Source organism: Orcinus orca, chromosome 8, assembly GCF_937001465.1.
Source record: "Orcinus orca chromosome 8, mOrcOrc1.1, whole genome shotgun sequence".
Lineage (NCBI taxonomy): Eukaryota > Metazoa > Chordata > Mammalia > Artiodactyla > Delphinidae > Orcinus > Orcinus orca.
Genome location: NC_064566.1, coordinates 23,193,580 through 23,214,048, shown reverse-complemented (window position 1 = coordinate 23,214,048; position 20,469 = coordinate 23,193,580). Strand labels below are relative to the sequence as shown.

The 20,469-nt window shown below is 46.8% G+C and overlaps 1 protein-coding gene across 11 annotated transcripts in view; it reads right to left on the bottom strand.

The window, feature by feature from the left end:
- The window catches only part of PAMR1 (peptidase domain containing associated with muscle regeneration 1), a 170,728-nt gene that overhangs the window by 28,114 nt on the left and 122,145 nt on the right, over positions 1-20,469 (bottom strand). For 7 of the 11 annotated variants that reach the window (XM_033410697.2, XM_033410701.2, XM_049712954.1 and 4 more), the window contains 4 exons: positions 18,429-18,557; positions 8,255-8,369; positions 3,995-4,212; positions 1,294-1,401 (listed from right to left, as the gene is read on the bottom strand). In XM_033410697.2, the coding sequence (XP_033266588.1) occupies positions 1,294-1,401; positions 3,995-4,212; positions 8,255-8,369; positions 18,429-18,557 (570 nt within the window). Of the gene's footprint in view, positions 1-1,293; positions 1,402-3,994; positions 4,213-8,254; positions 8,370-18,428; positions 18,558-19,416; positions 19,699-20,469 lie in introns of those variants that run through there. The other 4 variants (XM_049712957.1, XM_049712959.1, XM_033410731.2 and 1 more) reach the window with 2 other exon arrangements.

Genomic DNA, 20,469 nt, shown 5'->3' with positions numbered 1-20,469 from the left:
ACTGCACCACTGGGCTGGATGTCACCTGATGCTGCCGTGGGCAGTGGTCAGCATTTGTACCCTTCCCCAGGGCAATGGATTTGCCCCACCAGATACATGTTCTAGTTTCTCTCCTCTGGCAAAAGTCTGAGTCTAATATCGGAGAAGAGTCATGATCTGCCTTTCAAGAACATGAATTAGAAACTTCTACCTGCTTCTGAGTGAGTTATTCCTTTGTGTTTGTTTCTTCTTATTTCTGCTGTTTGGTTGAACCAGGGTTAATGAGGGCTACTGTACCTGAGCAGGACCCTTGGACCCTTCCCGGGACAGACTCCCCCCCCATATCCTCCGCTGTAGCTCCTCTCTGAAGTACCTGGATAATAGTATCTGGTGCACATTTCCTGAGTTGTTTTACAGATGCTAAAACCACCACCAAGTGGAAGAAATTAACTACTTGATGATCATGGGCATGTAGCTCCCAGACCTACTGGCACCTAAGGACGGATAATGTTAATCTCTCTGACGCCACTCTGTTACCTCACCATCAACTGATCAGAGAATTGTACGCGAGCTGATCACATACCCTGTGACCCGCCCTCCCTCACCTGGCCTTTAAAAATGCTTTGCTGAAAGCCTTCGGGGACTTCTGGCTTTTCCTAGCCCTAGCTGTCCTGGACTCCTTGTAGGGTGCCCACGATAAATGCCGCACTTTCCTTCACCACAACCCGGTGTCAGTAGATTGGCTTCACTGCACGTGGGCGAGCAGACCCACGTTTGGTTTGGTAATACTACTATGGTTCTGCTTCTGACTTGTGTCTGAGAGTGTGGGTGACTCAATGGGACAGCCAGGATACAGCTCAGGCAGGAGGTGGGACTTGAGTGGTGACAGCAGAAGGGGAGCTGTCCTAGAGAACGATGTGTGGAATTCCATAGCTGGCATGACTCCAAAATTTGGATCCTGGGATGGACAGGGAGTTCAGACTCTGGGCCCCAGGTGGGCGTATGATGGTGGCTTTCTACCGTTGACACTTTCTCACTGTGTTTGAGCTCGGAATGTTACTCAAGGCCACTGAAGGCGTTATCTTTTTGAGAGGTATCTGCAGCAGTTGAGGACAAAACTGGGTGGTTCCAGACATCCTGACTCAAAGGTAGCCCAGCCCTCTTGAGATCCACTCAATGGCAAAGCCCACATTATCCACCATCTTGGAGGGACCACGGTAGACAGCAGGGAACGACGCCCCCGGCAAGCTCCCCAAACCCTCTCCATGCCAGCCCCACGTGACACCTTAACTCCCACTCCGGAGGCAAACTCACGATTTTCACAGCGCTGCCCGGTGTAGCCTGCCAGGCAGGCGCACTTGTAAGATCCGGTGTTGTCAAGAAGGCAACTGCCGTCATGGAAACACGGCGCCGAGGAACAGGCTGTAAGAGAAAAGGCAACTCCTCTCAGTGCCCCGGGCAGTGAGTCCGTTTCTTCAAGCCTCCGGTCTTTCACTTGTTCGTCAGTCTTCCTGCAATTTTTTAACTCCTTTTATCGATATCATGTTACCATTGTTTGAGGTTGCCTGAAACAGCTGCTCATTAATCAAATGCTGCTGATGTTATCTGATGTTTTCCAAGGCCCCAGAAGTATGCTCCAGACGCTTAAGAGTCTGAGACAACACACACAGGCGCACCACACAATTAAAGCGGAGGCGGGCTTCACCCCCTCCTGTAGGCGCTCCGTGGGAGACAGCAGCCTTGGGTAATAGATCATCGTTTTTTTCAAGGAAGCTCAGTATCCGGGATACTGGGGGAAAGGAACGGGAAGATGATCTTCATGACACTAGTGAAAGTGTACTCAAGAAGTTTCAAACACGCATTCTGTAAACAGTAGTCCCTTGAGATACTGAGAGTTAAGATCTCAGATAGGGTGGGGAAATGCTACTGGTGTTAAATGATAATTAACCAGATTCTCTACTGCAGAACTTCTCCGAACACTCCACATTCTGAGGTGCCTTGTGAATTTCTAAGAATGTACATAACATCCCACCTTTCACAGGCTTATCTGACCTGAGAGACTGCATTTTACAGAGTGTCCTGGGGACTATTTTTCTACAGAGAACACTTTGGGAAACACTAGTCTGCTTGTTACCCACCAATTCCACATTCATTTACCCTGGTGTAGAAATATATCACTCGGTCAAGTTCAACAAACCCAAATCGAGTGTTTGCTCTGTGTAAGGCACTGGAGGGATACAAAGTTGAACAGGAGCCCCCAGTCACCAGATCAGAGCCTTTGGAAGAAGAGTAGGCAGTGACTATAAACTGAAGCATGATTCAGTTAGTGTCAGAAAAGAGAGAAAGTGCTAGAAGACATTCAGAAAAAGGCAAAGCCACAGCCCATCAGAACAAGGGAAAAGGCTTAACAGGGGAGGAGAAATCCGATAGGGCCTCGAAGGGTGGGACTTCATGGGCAGGAGTTGGGAGGTGGGTTTAGTCAGAGGAAGTAACTTGAGCACAGGCGGGATGCTTCGGGTGTTTGAAGAACGGGAAGAGCTCTGTCTGACTGTTTGACAATGGAGACCAGAGTTTCCAGAGTTCTCCAGGGGAGGTTGAAGAACAGACCCTCCTAACTCTCCCCTCAGTCACAGGGTCACAAGCTGGCAAGCCACTGCTGCCCCCAGCTGCTGACTGCCATGAACACCCCCAGATGTGTCTCAGCCTCAGCTGGTAGGGCGTCACCGAGGGGCAAGGATTCAGCCACAGGCCGACCGCACCACAGCAGCAAAGCTTCTAGAACTCCCAGGCTCTGAGCAGCTGCAGAGGAGACTGACATCCCAGAAGGAGGCAGTCACACGGGAGCAACTGCCTAGAGCTCCCGTGGGACCATTCTCCGCGCGAGGAGGCTGGGGAGGGTGGGCTGTCTGCCGGTCTTGCTGAAAGGACAGGGCGGATGCCACTACTGCCTGCCTCCCTTCCTGAGACTTCTGTATCACACCTTCCATAAGGAAGCTATAATGGTCAATTGCAATTTTTAAAATTCAGTATTAAAATAATAGAACTTCCTTCTCGAGTTTATTTTGTAAAACCTGATGCAATCCAATCTCTGAGGACTGAGCACTTTGTTCATTCTGGCCAAATCCTACTTCCTAAATGAACAGGACAGGAGGTGAAGTCAGACTCAGAGTTACTCATAAAGTATGTGGCATTTCCTATGTTGTTTAAGACTTTGAGCACCTATTTGAAAGATGACAAAGGGAGGCTCAGGGCATGCCTGGGGCAAGGCGGCTTCTGAGGGCTTCCTCTGTACCAGACACTGTGCTAAGCTCTTCATCTGTTCTGTCTTCCAGCACCTCCTTAACGGAGCAGGATCTAGGGTTATGTCCTTATTCCCTGATTAGGAACATGAGGCCCAGAGAAGTAGAACTTGTCCAAGCCACACGGCTTAATCTGCTAGGGACCAAAGCTAATGCTCTTAACCATGACAGCCCCTAATAGAAGCTCTAGAGCCAAACTGTACAGATCCCTGGTTCCATCCCCAGAGCTGTGCAACAACAGACAAATTACCTGGTCTCTCTGTGCTGCAGCATCTAAACAGGGGAGTTAATAATGCTTAGCTCTAGTCCTAGTGAGCGTTTCTGAAATATCCCTTGCCATTGCTCTCTACCTTCTTTTTTTTTTTTTTTTTTTGCGGTACGTGGGGCTCTCACTGTTGTGGCCTCTCCCGTTGTGGAGCACAGGCTCCGGACGCACAGGCTCAGCGGCCACGGCCCACGGGCCCAGCCGCTCCGCGGCATGTGGGATCTTCCCGGACCAGGGCACGAACCCGTGTCCCCTGCATCGGCAGGCGGGCTCTCAACCGCTGCGCCACCAGGGAAGCTCCTCTCTCTACCTTCTTAATGTGCAGGTTGCTTCCGAGAGCCCAGCACGCTGGGTTTTAACAAGGCTGGGCAGGGAGAAGGGGGGTGCACAGGAAGGAACGTTTGTCTGGAGCACAGCCATAAAGTGCGACATTCGTCTCCCTGGCCTTTACCTGTGATCTCCTCAAAGATGGCATGGAAGCCGTCAAAGTTCTTGGAGCCATCTGAGTGGAAGAGGACGTGGAGCGAGGAACCCGAGCTTCGGATGGGAGCTGGCCGCTCGTTGCCACAGAAACGCCTGATGATCTGACTGTCGCTGCTGTCCCCGTCACGGACCTCGACATAGTCGTACTGGCACATGTAGTCAAACTCCAGGCTCAACATGACAATCCTGTGGGTGGAGAGGGTGACAGCAGGAAACAGGTGGGCCCCAGATAGTCCTTACACCCCTGGGCAAGTTCAAGGCCAGATGATAAACAGGTCTCTTGAAGAGTGGTGTCATTGGCCTGATGTGATAGGACAATGGTCCTGGAGGACTTGAGGTCAGATACGTTTCTTTTAATGTGTGTAGGTAGGTATTCTGTGTGCAGGTGTGTGTACGCACACGCCCAGGTGAGGGGAGTCCATTCGGAGAATCTCTGCACACACTGGATCTTCTTCCAGGAGCACTTCTCCTCCCAGGCTGCGTGGCTGGTTCTTTCCTATCCTCGGGTCTCAGCTTAAATAGTCTCTCCTCAAAGAGGCTTCCCTGACAACTCTTTCTAAAGGAGATCCATTGTTTTCTTCATAATGCGTAGCTACATTTTAATTTCTCATATTTATCTCCTTGACTTTGTGAGTGTGTGCGCATGCCTGTCTCCTCCCCTTGACTGCAAATTCCTCGAGGGTAGAGTGTGACACCTGTCTTACTCCACCACTGTTTGCTTAGTGCCTAACGCAGTGCATGGCACATAGAGACTAAACAAATATTGCTGAATAGATGACAATGGATACTCTATCGTAATTTTACAATTGAAGAGTGGAAAAGAGTATGTTGTCTTGCAAGACCAAGTAAAGGAAAAAACTCTCCGCACGCTCTTCTGTCTGACGGAAGGATCAGAAGATAATTATTCTCTTGGTAACAATTCTTGCCCCAAAGAGTAGAAAAAGTAGCACCATATCAAAATTTCAGAATTGAAAGAGATCTGATATATCTGTGATTACCTTAAAGGGGTCTTAGGTTTGGAAACACTGGGGTGCAGCAGATCAAAAAAGCAGAAGGTAACCTTAAGCTCCCATTTCCAAGAGATAAGAAGAGAGGCAGTCACATCCCAGGGCAAGAGAGGAAAAGACATTTTTTAGAAGATTCCCAAGGGAATGCCTAAGTATCAAGTTCACAAAATGTACCTCTGTATCTTGTCCCTCACAGTTTGGAGAAGTTAGGCACAGACAGAAGAGCTCAGAACTACAACCTGAAAAGTTGGGACCTGGGCTATTTCTACCACCTTGGGTAAAAACTTCAAGAGCCAGAGTTAGAGAGCAATCAGGATACTCTAAATGCTCTTAAAGGTCTTACTGAAAAAGAAACCCAATCACTGAGTGTGCTTAGTGTTTATTTTTCAAAGATGTTTATCACAAAATCTTTTGCTAGGGAGTGTACGTCCTATTAATCATACTTTGTGAAACATGCTGTAGCATGTAAGGATCTGACTTCTCATCCAGATGCCACCACCAACTCACTGTGAGCCTTGAGCAATCACTTCCTTCTCTGGGCTTTGGTATCTTGTCTAAAAAGGGTAGGAGGGGGGACAAGGCCACCACCCAACAGAGATCACGGCTTTTTCTGAAACTGAAACATGAGACATTGCAACTTGTATTTACATTCATTCATTTGTTCACTTATTCAACACATTTGTGGCAGGTCTGCACTGTGTCAGATGCTGTTCTAGGTGCTGAAAGTACAGCAGTGCTCCAAGTAGACACAGTGCCCGCCCTCATGGAGTTCGGATCTGGGGGACAGACAATAAGCAAGGAAACCAGAAAACAAAGGAATTGTTGGCAATAGAGACAGTGGATGGACTTGAGATTATTTTACAAGTAAGGAAGTAGATTTTGTGATGACCTGGCTGTGGGAGGTGATGGAAAAGGGGGGCATCAGGGATGACTGCCAGCTTTTGGGCTGAACACTAGGCTTCAGAGTATTTATGTCCTTATTATTATCCCTGGCCAGCAGGTCCAGGTTTGACTGGAAGGAAAGAAATCTACATATTTCCAATCCCTAGGGCCCTTTCCCGGGCAGGTGATGTGCTTCTCAATCCTTCCACCATTTTGGACTTTTGTTTGGCAGGGTTAGGGGGAGGGGATTTATTTTGTATCCTGTATCTCCTGAGAAGCTCTTTAAAGGCCCCTGAGGGGACCACTGGTCCTGGTCCCTGAGCTGCTGAAAAATTAACATGTGGCATTTAACACCTGCCATTATCATCCTGCCAGACTCAACCTGGAGCCCATTCAGCAGAACTGTGTGGCCCCTCACTTCCTCCTTGAGTTAACCTTCCTCTGGGAAAGTCCACTTAAAGAAGCTTACTCCTAACCCCAGGATCTGGGGGAGCAAGAAGACCAGCTACTAAGCACAGCTTTGATGAGAAGGATTGAGAAGGAGACCTGATTTGCCGGATCTTTCCCAAGCGGGTATCGTGTCGCCCCTCCTGAAGGACAGAACACCATGGAGGAGCCAGCTGGCATGTGGTAACCTCCAGGTGCATTGATCCACCCAGAAAATACCTACTGAAAGCCTGTGCCCTAGAAGATTAGAGATTTCCATCACCGCCAACCTCCCCACTGGTTAGAAAAGGGAAGAGCTAGGTGGACAATGTCCCTAGATGTCCCAGGGGAGAGTGGGCCACTCTGCTTCCCTAGAGAGGAAGAGCAGAGGTGCTTGCCAGGGGAGAGAAGATACACTGGAAGCAGGGAGCACTTCTTTCAACTTTATTTATGCAACAAGAATCCACCAAGCTGGGAATGTGAATTGGTACAGCCACTATGGAGAACAGTATGGAGGTTCCTTAAAAAACTACAAATAGAACTACCATATGACCCAGCAATCCCACTACTGGGCATACACCCTGAGAAGACCATAATTCAAAAAGAGTCATGTACCAAAATGTTCATTGCAGCTCTATTTACAATAGTCCAGAGATGGAAACAACCTAAGTGCCCATCATCGGATGAATGGATAAAGAAGATGTGGCACATATATACAATGGAATATTACTCAGCCATAAAAAGAAACGAAATTGAGCTATTTGTAATGAGGTGGATGGACCTAGAGTCTGTCATACAGTGAAGTAAGTCAGAAAGAGAAAGACAAATACCGTATGCTAACACATATATATGGAATTTAAGAAAAAAAATGTCATGAAGAACCTAGGGGTAAGACAGGAATAAAGATGCAGACCTACTAGAGAACGGACTTGAGGATATGGGGAGGGGGAAGGGTAAGCTGTGACAAAGCGGGAGAGAGGCATGGACATATATACACTACCAAACGTAAGGTAGATAGCTAGTGGGAAGCAGCCGCATAGCACAGGGAGATCAGCTAGGTGCTTTGTGACCGCCTGGAGGGGTGGGATAGGGAGGGTGGGAGGGAGGGAGATGCAAGAGGGAAGAGATATGGGAACATATGTATAACTGATTCACTTTGTTATAAAGCAGAAACTAACACACCATTGTAAAGCAATTATACCCCAATAAAGATGTTAAAAAAAAAAAAAAAAAGAATCCACCAAGCACCTGTGTTGTGTACCGGGTCCTGTTTCAGGCACCTGGATGCAGCAGTGAGGAGGTCTCACAAAACAGGATGCACTTGTGTTATTTATCTATACTTACAATAAACCTGGGTCTATACTTTGGACTGTGGCATAAATGAGTCACATTTGTGAGGACCCCAAAGCTCTATAAGAAGAATCAGCTTATCTTCCACGCATGTGAAATAATCAGTTTATTGGCTGCAGGGGCGGTGGTTGTCTTCTGAGAACAGCAATGAGAGGAGCTGTGATGAGCATGAACCCCAGCCTAGAGGGCAAATCCCTTAAAGGCTAGACCTGTCCATATTTCTTCCCTTCCCTCCCATAGAGTCTAGTCCAGTACTGAGTGAATAGGAAGGCTTGGTCAGGATCTGGGGGTTGTGTCCTGCTGTGTTGGTATTACCCTTGGGTCACTGTCACCTGAGCCTCACTGTCGTCGGGCAGTGAGTGACAAACATCTAATTGACTATAGCTTTACCCAGGCCTTAGCCCACAAAATCACTGAGAGGTAAAGATTCTAATATACATTTTCTGCTTTTAAAAATGAAGTTCTGATGATTAGCCCTTGGTCACTAGGATCCAGGACCTTTGGTCCTGTTACTGTGTTTCCTTATAACCTCAGACTCCCTAATTCTGACCCCAGCCCCTTACCTTAGCTGGATGATAAACCCAGGTTTGGTGTGAATGGTCCATTCGCAGTGAGCATTCAGGGGGTAGCTCTCCAACAAAATCTGACCCTTTGGGACTCGTAGAACCTGGCCACATCCTAAGAAGAGAAGATTGGGGAATGGAAATTGGAGTCAACAGGAAAGAGATGGTAAAAGGTCGCAAAGCCTCTGAGCTCATCCCACACCCTTGAGAACAGAATGGAGAAGGATATTTCTACTTCTCAGGCACCTGGCAACGTGCTAGGCAATCGGCAGTGAACTGTTAGTTCATCTGATCCACCCAACAGCTTGAGAAGAGAAGTAGTACCATTCCAGTTTCCCAGATGGAAAAATAGATAACCAGAGATTAAATAAATAACTTGTCTAGCTACTAAGTGACAAAGCAGAGATTTAAACCTGTGTCTGGACGTAAAGTCCAAGCCACTCTCTCCCCTGCCTCTCTAAGACGGCCACATGCCAGCCTGCTGCTGCCACCTTACCAGGCTCAGAAAGCAGGCCCTCCCTGCAGCTCTACATGGGACACTGTGGCCTTTGTCCGGAGTCTAAATCTGCATAAGACCCTTTGGTCTGTGTTCCCTGCACATTCGCTACCCCACAAATATAACCCCAAAGCAACTCCTTCCTGACCCCCCTCCATCCATTTAGAAAATGTATGTATTAATTTGTTCTGTGAGCAACTATGTGATAAACACCTGCAGGGGGACATGAACTCCAACCATTTGGACTGGATTAGTGGTTTTCAATTTTTTTCTACCTCCCAAGCCCTTTTTTTTCAGACAAACTCTTATGAAGACCACCGATTTAATTTTTAAAAATGGATCCAAGAGGGGCTCCTGGTTGAAGCAGAAGCTGGGGCCCCAAGCCCTCCACTCTCACTATCACCTTCGTCTCCTGAGTTACCTCCAAGGAATCCCCAAGATTTGAAAACCACGGAACAGAGTCTTCATTAAATTATATCATATCTTCTAGTGTTAAGCAGAGATGTGTAAGATGCACCTTAGTTTTACAAAAGAGTTTGGGGGAAATGTCTTGAATTGGTGTTATAGAAAAAAATGTTATCTGGGTCATGTAAATAAACTATATTTTCTACCAGAGTTGGCAAACTATGATCCATGGGCCAAATCCGGCTTCCTGCCTGTTTTTGAAATAAAGTTTTATTGGAACACAGCCACACCCATTTTTAATGCATTGTCTAAGGTCAGTTTCCAGCTATAATGGTAGAGTTGAGTAGCTGCAAAAAGAGACAGGAGAATCCACAGAAATGAAAATATTTACCATCTGCCCCTTTACAGAAAAAGTGTATTTAACCCTGTTCTACACAGAACCCAGTTTAACCTCATAAATGCTGGACACGCGGTTATCTTCAATAACCCCCCCAAATAAATTCTCATTGCTCAAAAGAAAAATATGAACATCAGTGGATGGTGCCTCATGGCAGGATGATGTTAGTAATATTTCTACAGTGTTAGGCATACAGCCCAAACTCTGCTTTTGACAAGCTGTGAGGTCTGAAGCTTGTGACTTTTGCAAAACTGAGTGCTAGGCAGCATGAGTCATCTCATCATTAGGGTGTTTATTGCTGCTGCCCAGCACCACATGGGAAACATCTTCCACCAGTTTCCATGTGGGGCTCCTGTCTGGGCCAGGCCTCCATTCTCTCTCTCTGCAATTCCAGCCTCCTCACATCCATCCTTGTCTCCCAACTTTCCATTCTCCACGTAGCAGCCAAAGCCACCTTTAAATAAATAAATTAGATCACATTACTCTCTCGACTCGACCCTCCAAAGGCTGGCCACTGTGCCTCCCCTTCCCACAGCATCCACGGCCCTGCCTCACGGACCGCCCAGCCCTGCCCTCTGCCCGGTTTCTACCACCACCCATCTGGTCTTCATGCAGCTCCAGCCACACGGCCTCCTTTCTGTCCCAGCTCCAAGCCTTGCATCCACTGCTCCCTTAACCTACAAGGTTCATCTTCTTCCACATCTCCTTCCTTTGGGAATTAAGCTCAACTGCTGCTTCTTCAAAGAGAACTTCCTGGACCACCCAGCTAAAATGGACCTTCACGTCTCTACAGTCACTGCCTTTTACTCGATTTTGTTTTCTTCATAACACACATCACTATCTGAAATTATCTAGCTTATTTGCTTACCCCCTTTGGTAGAGCTGGGACTTCTCTAGCTTGTACACCTAGAATGGAAACTGGCATATAACAGGTGCTCAAAAAAGAGCTGTTGAATGAATGAATGATGATATTGTGACAGGCCAGGGACTGGCTAAGAGACTTACACAAATTCTCTTGTTTAATCCTCACAAGAAACCTGGGAGAACGATATTCATCTCCCCAGTCCCCAGACAGGAACACTAAGGATGGGAGAAGTTAGGTGACTTCCCCACAGCTGGATGGCCAGGAAGTCGGAAGACTGCAGACGACTGTTCTAACTGCCGAGCAGTGGTTACGACGGGACTCCCGAGTCCCGCTGTCATTGGTTTGAGTCTCAGCCTTAGCGTCACGGGGCTGCGTGGCCTTGGGCAAGTTTCTTCATCTCGCAGAACCTCACTAGACCGCAGCCAAATGGGAGTAACTAGCACTTACTTCATACGTTTTGCGAGACTTGAATCGGATTACGCACATGGAAAGCAGTGAGCAGAAAACTCAGCAAATGTTAGCTGTTGCTACTTGGTGGCAGAGCGGGGATTTGAACTTGGATCTGTCTAGTACCAAGGCTGGGTCTCTGCTAGTGCATTAAACTGTCGTAGGGTTTCCTGACCCAGCCTTCTCCCACTCGGTTTTGAAGCAGCAGGATTTTTCCACCACCACCCGTCCCCCAAATACATTGAATCTCTGCCCCAGCCCCCAACTTCTGGAAGAGCACGTGCCTTCTGCCTGCATACCTCACACTCCTCATGGCCCCCATCCGCCCATCTGCTGCCCGGCTACGGAAGTGATACATTGGGTGTGAGAGACAAAAAAAGAAACCTTCCTGCACAGTCTCCGCCCCTCTGGGACTGGCAGCCTCCCAGCCACAAGGTGTTAAATCCCAGCTCCGCAGCAAACCTCCTGCAGGGACCCCAAGTCGGAATCAGCAGCAGATGCCGCCAGCCTGCTTCTGGTTTCTTCCCTGGAATCAGACAGCAGTGTCACTGCCCTCCCACGCCGCAGGTCCACGGGGAGCTGGTGCCCCTCCCGAGGCAGGTCTTCTTGGCAAGACCACACGGTCTTTGGCCAGCCCCAGGGTTTCGTGTGGCCTCCAGAGGGCCGGGAGCCCCACCCACCCCGGGGGGGCTGGCCCCTGGCCACCTGAGATGCAAGACCACTTGTTCCTGGGGCCCAGGGGCCGTCCTTCAGAAGCAGCCAGGATTCCCGGCCACATGTGACGCCTCGGTCCCTCATGATGTTTTCCTTCTCACTCCAGAGGGGAGGGCAGAGTCAGTCCCAGGAGCAGGGACAAGTTCCAATCAGCCAGAGACAAAGAGGCCACTTCTCAGAGATGTGCTCTGGGGGGAGGGTACTGGGCACCGGGAAAAGGAGAAGGCGCTCTGCTCCCTCCTCACACCAAGCGACTCCCACCTCCACGTGGGCGTCTGAGTTGGAGGGTCCGGGCGCGGGGCAGACTCACTGCACCCTCTGTCTAGGGCAGAACACCGAACACAGGTGAGCGTCCCCGCCAAGGAAGTACGGCTGGCCAACCAAGCAGGTGGTCCTGAGTCTGAAAGACCAGAGAGGCAATGGCCCAGACGAAGTGCTCAGATTCCCTGACCATGTCTTGCTGCAGGGGAAGAGGGTGTGTGTATGTGTGCGTGCGTGTGTGTGTGTGCGCGCGCGTGTGTGTGTGTGCAGGGAATTTTGCCAGCCAAGCCAGACTGTCCCCTGGGATCTCGAATCCTGGACTCATCTCCAAGGCCGCCCCCTCCCCCATCTTTCCCCTTGGCTACAAACCCAGACAAGAGAGAGAGCTGGATAGACTCTGCCTCTACAGAGCTGAAAGGAAACCTTCATGAACTGCTAAACTAGAAAGAGAGCGGAAGGTTCCCAGCAAAAATGAACACCCCCAGCATTCAGACAAGTCTTGTTATCTCCAGCTGGGGAAGCAAGGAGGGAGAGGCAGGAGAGAGACACAACATACTTCTGAGAAGCAGTGCTTTTTTTTTTTTTTTTCTTTAATCTTTCCTCTTGGATGGGGGCGGGGGAAGGACTAAAGAAAGCATTCTGACCTAAAAAGCCATTTGCACTTTCCTTCCTCCTTCAAACAGCACTCAGGAGACAGGACTCACAATGGTTAAGGGGCAGCCTGGAAGCCCGACCAGGTCGTAATCTCAGTTCAGATTTTCCAAGCTGTGGGACCCGAGACAAGTTCTCTAGATTTTCCAAGCCAAGGTTCCCTCACGTGGAAATAAGCATAATAGGAGTACCTGCTACCATGTTGTTGTTGTTGATAAGTTCTTATTTGTTTGAGGATTAAATGAGATAGATATTGTATGTAGAGCATTTAGCAAAGTGCCTGGTACACAGAAACCCTCCGTAAATGGCACCTAATGCTGTCGCGTCTCGAGTCTTGTCTGGATCTGAGACACAAATTTGGTACAAGAATCACAGGTGACAGCTCAGGTTCTGACCCACCGCTCCAGGGCTCCTAGGAGCCTCTTTACATCATGGGCTGAAGCCCTAAAGCCTGTAGGCCCAGGAGCTCCGACACTGATGGCAGAACAAAAGCCTGGATGAGGACATGGGAAGGACCAGGAGCCACAAGGAAGCTCACACCTTCCATGTGATTTGGTTCATCCTACCCTGACCTGCTAGGCCCTCAGACAGGCACTCAGAGTGAGGACCTCACGGGCCTCTCACATCAAGAGGCGGTTTAGTATAGAGGACGAGAGACTGGGCCCTGGGGCCCAGCCTCTGAACTGGCACCTTGGCTTTGCCACTTACCAGCTGCATGACAGCAAGCGGGAAAGTTACTCAGCCCCTCTGTGCCTCAATGCCCTCACCTATAAAAGGCTGTGATGCGGATTAATGAGTTTGTACGTGAAGGTACTTAGAACAATACCTGGTTCAAAATAAGTGCTAAGTGATGGCTTTTGTCAGGGGCTCAGGTCTTCATTAGATGTCCAGGAATGACTTCATGGCTCATCCTGTGATTTGGTCTATATTCCCAACCAATCTGATACTTTATAATGGTGGTTTAAATGTTTGTCTCCTCCACGACACAGTTCTGTGAGAGCAGGGACCTTGTCTGTCTTGCTCACACCTTTGTATGCGTCGAGTAGGTGCTTAATTAATTGTTAACTGAATGAATGACTATGCCGGATTAAATCGAACATCTCCTTGCCCAATCAAACCATTTTTGAAGCCCGTCCCCCCATACCAGTGGTCCTGAGAAGATAACCTCCTCATGGCCAGTGTATATTCTCTTGTCCCTTGGGAAGTTCCATTTTATTATTCTTCCTCTCTGGCCCTACATTGATTTCCTTCCCAACAAAGAAAAAGAAAAAGAGCTCCCTTCAAGGCTCTGGTTTAGTAATAATACCAATAGCAACTACCATTTATTGAGCACTTACTATATACCAGACTCCATGTTAAGGAATTTTATAGACAGCATTTCAGTTAACCCTCACAAAAATCCTCTGAGGGGGCACTATTATTTTCCCCATTTTGTAAATGAGGAAACTGAGATTTACAAAGATTGGGTAACTTTGCCCAAAGTCACGGGAGAGATTAAAATCCAGGTCCTAATGGTTCCAAGCCCAGCTGTTAACTGCCACATAATACCACCCCCAATTTGTTCCTAATTGGGCATTGTTCCTTTCCTGGAAGTGTCAGGACACAAAAGCCCAGAGGAAGATGAGCCAGTTTTCAGTAACTCCACCCAGGTGACTCTACGCTATCCCAGGAAGAGGGCTCCTTAAATCAGTAAATCGGTCACACACAGATTTGTGAGCCTTTTCTCTCCCTCCCCCTCTCCCTCCTGCTCTCCCTCCTTCCTTCTTTTCTTCCCTCCTTTCCTCCCTCCCTCTCTCCCTCTCCCTCCTTCTCTCTTCCCTTCCTGTCTCCCTCTCTCCCTCTCTCTCTCTCATTTGCTCTTGATCATTCCTGGTTATGACTCAAGGACCAGCCTGATATTCCAGCCCCACAAACAGTTTTGGTCACAGCTGATGGCCAGTTCCTCTGCTCCTCTGCTTCTATCTATAATATAACTAAGAAAAGAAAAAAGTTTTAAGGGCCTATAATCTCTCCCCATAAATCCTCTCTCATCTAGGTTGCTTTCCTAACCTTCTTACCTCCCTAGATCCTTTGGGGCCCGAAGGGTTGGCATCACTTCAGTGCTACCTAGAAGCATGGCATCCGGGTGGCTCTCGGGCCCTCTCACGCTCATCTCATCTGGTGGCTTAGGAACTTGGTCTGAAGGCCAAGTTAAATAAACTTCACTCTGGAAGTCAGCAGAGTGGTTCCACTTAAGAACTCAACTTTCCTGTTTAAGAAGCTTTGAAAGGAAGCCTTGATTTTGACTTTAGAGATCAGTGTCTCTCATGGCCAGCACCAGATCACAGTTCCTAAATACCATTCCCCACAAAAGGAACCAGGATTCGTGGAGAAATGGCTGGTTCCGGGACCTGTATGTAAACAATCAAGGTGAACTTGAAACATTTTGCGAGAGGGTGGGGGGTTACGGTGGCCAAGAAGCAAGGAAGTGCTCAGTGAATGATGTGATGAAGTGGGCTTAAAGGGTCTTCGGTGGCCAATTCTGGGACAATTTGAGCATTAAAAAATGATGGTAGCGCTATTAAATGTGGAAAAAAAGAAAATTCATGAATCCATAGTGCAGAAGAAGAGAGAGCAGGCCAAATGTGGGAAAATAATAATAATGGGTAAATCCAGGTAAAGGATGAATGAAGTATTCTTTCACCTTTCTGTGTATTTAAAACTTTTCAAAATAGAAAGTTGGAGAAAGAAGGAATCAGCTTCTTAGCCTGAATATTCTGAGATCACTAAACCAATATTTCCTGGCCAGGAAGATGTGAAGAAAGTTGTCTCCTGGGCTCAGTGACCTCCAGCCCTTCTCCAATTCTCTTGGTTAATGGAACTTGTCAATGGTTATGAATCAATCAATCACCTAATGGATTTTAAGACTCTAAGTAGTTAGGTTAATACCAACTGTGACAAGCATTGTCAAGGACAGGGAGCAAATAAAGGTGCTACCACGACTGCTCAGTACTGAATGCTCTATAACTCAAATATAAAAGAGGCTGATACCTTCTGGCATTTGCACTCCTCTTTCCTTCTAAGGTTCTATATGGCACTCAGGAAAAAATGCCAGGGCTCTACAACGGGTCTCAGCAGGAAGCCTTCCTCCTCCAGGATTAAAGGGCCTGAAAGGATCGCTTGGGCGCCATCTACTGGGTAAATGCTTGCACTGCCACCTGGCTCCCGCACTGTGCCCCAGCTGTGCACAGACCACCCAAGTGCTCAGCTGCCCCTTAACAGAGGCAGGCAGCATGGTGCCCAGCATTCAACAAATACTGAAATGAATTACTTCCTCTTATGAATTCCCTTCACATTTATTTAGTGCCAGTATGAGCTGTAGGTGATAAGAACCTAATAACAACATATCAATGTCTTCTTAGGGTCAAGCCTTGTTTCCACGAATGTACTGTAAACTCACGGAGGGTTCATTGTATTCCCTGGTGACCAGCCCGGTGATCCATAAGAAATGCTTCCTTCGTGTATGTGGCTGTGATCAGATAATATCCGTAACTGGGTGGAATGAGGACAGTAATCAGGTAACATACACTGTATGGAATGAGGCTTTCAGAACAAACATCACGGAATTGAACAAGCATAACTGAACCAACAAAGAATGAGATAGGAGTATGACCATCACTTTGTTTCATAGCATTGACCACACTCTTATTTTGTTTTGGTTTTTGTTTTGTTTTGTTTTGTTTTTTGGTCTCTCCTCTCTAATTTTCAAGCTCTAAGATGGCAGTGACTACACCTGTCTTGCTCATCATTGCACCTGGGAGCATCCATTCAAGAAATATTTTTTGAATGGTTATGGGTAGATTTATTCATTAAACATTTTTTTAATGAATGGGGGCATGTGTGCTCCGCTTTGCCTGCCTAGTTGTGATGACCAGTTGCCCTGAGCCAGTTCTGCTGTTCTTGAGAAGGCTTTGATCCTACACATGGCCACCATGACTAATCCAACCAATCAGACTCCATACACAGTCAGCTCTTACACTGAGGCTAAACCCAGGGCTCAACCAATAGGTACCATTTGGAAAGACACACCTACAGGATTTCTTGGGGCAAATGCAGTCCTTCTGTCTTTGACCTCGCACATGCAAATATTCTTCCCCTTCTCTGCCTTGTCCGATAAACAAACCCACTTACTCACACAGAGTGTTTAGAGTATTGTTTAGGAAATATTTGTACTCTTCCCCTTGGGATGGAATATACTCTCATACTTGACTGATTTGGGGATTAGCCATGTGACTTCCTTGGAATATGAGTGAACGTGATGTGAGCAGAGGCCTTAAATTTGGCTGTGTGTTTGGCTTGGCCTCTTGTGCTTCTGTGACCCACTCTGAGAAGACCACACGCCAAGTTGCCCCTTTGGTCTGAGCCCTGAACCCTAGAGTTCAACCCAGGCCAACCCAGCTGGAACCAGTTAAACCCCAGCCAACTCACAGACCCAGGATAGAGAAAAATACACATCTGTCCTTTTGAGGTTGTTTGTTACACAGCAAAAACTGACAAATCTATATGAACACATTATCACCACCACCCCTGAAAGCTTCAACTTAGAAATTCTGTTCTCTGACCACGATACCTCTTCCATCTACATGTTCCATTGCTTTATTATCACTAAGCCTGCTTTTCCATCTCATCGAGACCTCCAGTCCCTATTCTCTTTACCCGGTTCTTTTTGGTTTCATGCCCTACCCAACCTGGACCCCTGGACAATCATGTCTCAGCCAACTCTTGGATCAACCAAATGACTGCTTTTATTCATCTCTGCTACCATGCCGCCAGAGAGCATCATCCACCTGTCCTGGCTGCATCACCTACACAGGAGTTCCAGCTTCAACTGGGTCCTCAGCCTTGCTTGGACATGCTTTAAATCATCGCTAGCTGGTGCATTTCCTCATTCATCACGTGGCTGTCCCAAAACTTTGGTACTCTCAAGCCTCAGCTTCCCTTCTATTCTGCTATCATTAGAGATTTCATACCCTGCTTTGCAGAGAAAACAGAGCTATTAGGAAGAACTCACCACTGGGAGGTAGGTGAGTACTATGGTTGAGAATATGGGGTCTGAAATCACATAGACTTAGATATCTTCCTCACCCTTTGCCCCAGACTCTTGTATTTTGCAACAGGTTTGATCAAGCGAAGAACACCAATAGCACTCCATCCTCTATTTCTGCAGACTGGAAATATCGTTCATAAGAGTAAAATTACTTAGACTCTAAGACCACCCTGACTGCTCCTGATTCAAATAGGAAACACGTGAAATAGGCTTTTAACGAAACGACGACAGTTTGTACATTGCTCCAGATCCTGACTCCCAGTTGCTGCAGAGGGGAATCTTAAACTGAGACAGGTTAGATTTCCACTCCATTTTCAAAGGATTATTGACTCAGAGGGGGACACTAATAAAGATTTAGTAATTCTTGGAGATCAAGTGGAACCCAGAAAGAATCCCTTTCCTGGGACACGTGGCATGCTGACCATTTGATATGGGTTCCAGGAATTTAACTCAGGACTCAAGAAGGTTTCCAATAGAAATTCATATGTTAAATGCACTACAGACTTAGCATTTTTGAAGCCTTATTCACTGCTTGCTGACCAATGACAACACGCAATTGCTTCTCAGTGGACATGAGGCATGCTCTGTGCAGAATGCATTGGCTTCATTTAGGAGAGAGGGGAAGATTTAAGAACAGACAGAAACCTCCTGTGGCCAATTCCAAACAGAAGTCCACAATCCACACCCAACAGATGGAAACACATCTTTGCTTTTTACAGTCTTACCTAGAAAGCCCTCTGGCCACAAACTTTCCAGAACTCAGAGTCCAATAAGATAAACCTTAGTCCATGGCAAAGCTGAGACTTTAAAGGAGCACACGCTAGAGATGGAGCTATGTCAGGGTCTACTCACGCATGCAGTCTCCTCCGTACCAGCCCGCGTGGCACTCTGCACAGTAGATGCCCTTCACGTAGAAGTCGTCCAGAGTACCCCCCCACGAGCCGTTTCGGCACGTCTTGCAGTTTTCAAAGATGGTACAACCTGAAAATTTTCCAAGCAGAAGGGTGTTAGATTAAGCACATGCAGGTTCTAATGGGCTGCATGAGAGCGAAACTACGGACCTTCCCAGGACCTTGTCTCAACTAAGGGCATCTAGACCTAGACAGGTGCCAAAGCCCTTATTAAAAAATGCTCATTCCTAGGAAGACGCTAGAGGCACCAGAATTCAGACTGAGGAGTTTAGGAGGGTGGTCTGAACCATCTTCCTAGTTAGTGGCTGATGGCTTTTTTTTTTTTTTATTCCATTTCTGGTCATAATTATGAACTTTAAGTTTCAATAAAACACAATGCTATTTAAAATTATTTTGTAATCACTATGTTTTATCAGGCAAATAACATTGATGAAAATACCTCCAAATTTAAGACTAATTGACAGCAAATGCCTATTACTATATGAAAACCAAATCTAAATTACACTGTTGTTTGTACTGAAGGAAAAACCCTCTTGCTGGTTGTAAATTTTTCACGTTTTACAGGGATGCCATATCTCACGTAACGTCAGTAACCTGAAAAGTACTATGAGATGTCGAAAATACTTAGTAATAAGCTTCCAGACGGATTGCACATTTTGGTTCTAATGCATTAGTTTTTAAAAAGTCTACATGGAGATAATTCACATACCATAAAATTCCCTCTTTTAAAGTGTACAATTCAGTGGGTTCTAGCATACCCCAGAGTTACGTAACCATCACTATTATCTAACTTTAGAACATTTCATCACCTTCCCCACAAAAGACCCCATACTCATTAGCAGTCACTACCCATTCGCCAATCCCCACCCCCAGCCCTAACCCCTGGCAACCAGTAATCTACCAGTCATTTCATATGAATGGAATCATACAATATATGGCCTTTTGTGTCTGGCTTGTTTCATTTGTGGCTGACGTTTTAATGCAAAATGAAACAACCTGTAGTAAAAGGTAGAATCCATCAATACAGGGTATTTTTTCTCTTTATAAAAATATTACGTGTTTATTATGGAATATTTAGAAAATTCAGACAAGCAAAAAGAATTCAATTAAAAACACCAAAACTTCCATCACCCAGAGAAAATGATCAGTAATTCTTTCTATATATATGAACACATTTTTTTAAATTAGGCTTATACTACATACTGTACATTCTGTTTTTAATAACTTACCTTTTAATTTGATAATAGATAGCAACCATCTTCCCATTCCATTAAATATTCTTCTATGGCACACACTTCTATAACCAGAGTGTGCCGTCCGAAACAACCTTAATGCCTAGTAATGGGCTCACCCTGGAAGGTGTCAGGCTCCCCCCGACCAGCAGGCCACACCAGAGAGGGTTGAGCAGACCCTAGTCAAGGGTCTCCTGAGGGGCGGGGGACAGCGAGGAAAGGTAGAGATAATCCAAGTCAAGGGTCTCCTGAGGGGCGGGGGACAGCGAGGAAAGGTAGAGATAATCCAATCTCACTTATTAAAACGGAGCGCTAAGTTCTGGCGCCTCCATTGTCCAGCTGTGTGTCCTTGAGCAAATGGCTTAAGCTCTCTGTACCTCAATGTCCTCATCTGTAAGCCCAGGGTTAAAGACTGTGCCTACCTCATAAAGTTGTTTTATAAATTAAATTCACACGTGTAAAGGGCCTGGCACATAGCAAGTACCCCCCAAACATGAACTATTACTATTATTCTGCATTCCCATACCTCCTCCTGGCTTATCCCCACCATAGCATATAGCATGCTCAATTTTAACTGCCTACTGCCTGTCTTCCTGTACAGACTGAAATCAGGGGCTGCACCGTGTTCAACATGATATCCCCCCCACTTAATACAGTATCTGGCACATAATAAGTGTTCCAGAAATATTATTATTTGAGATTTGAGCAAATAAATAAATGGATGAATGGATGAATAATCCAGGCTTCTGA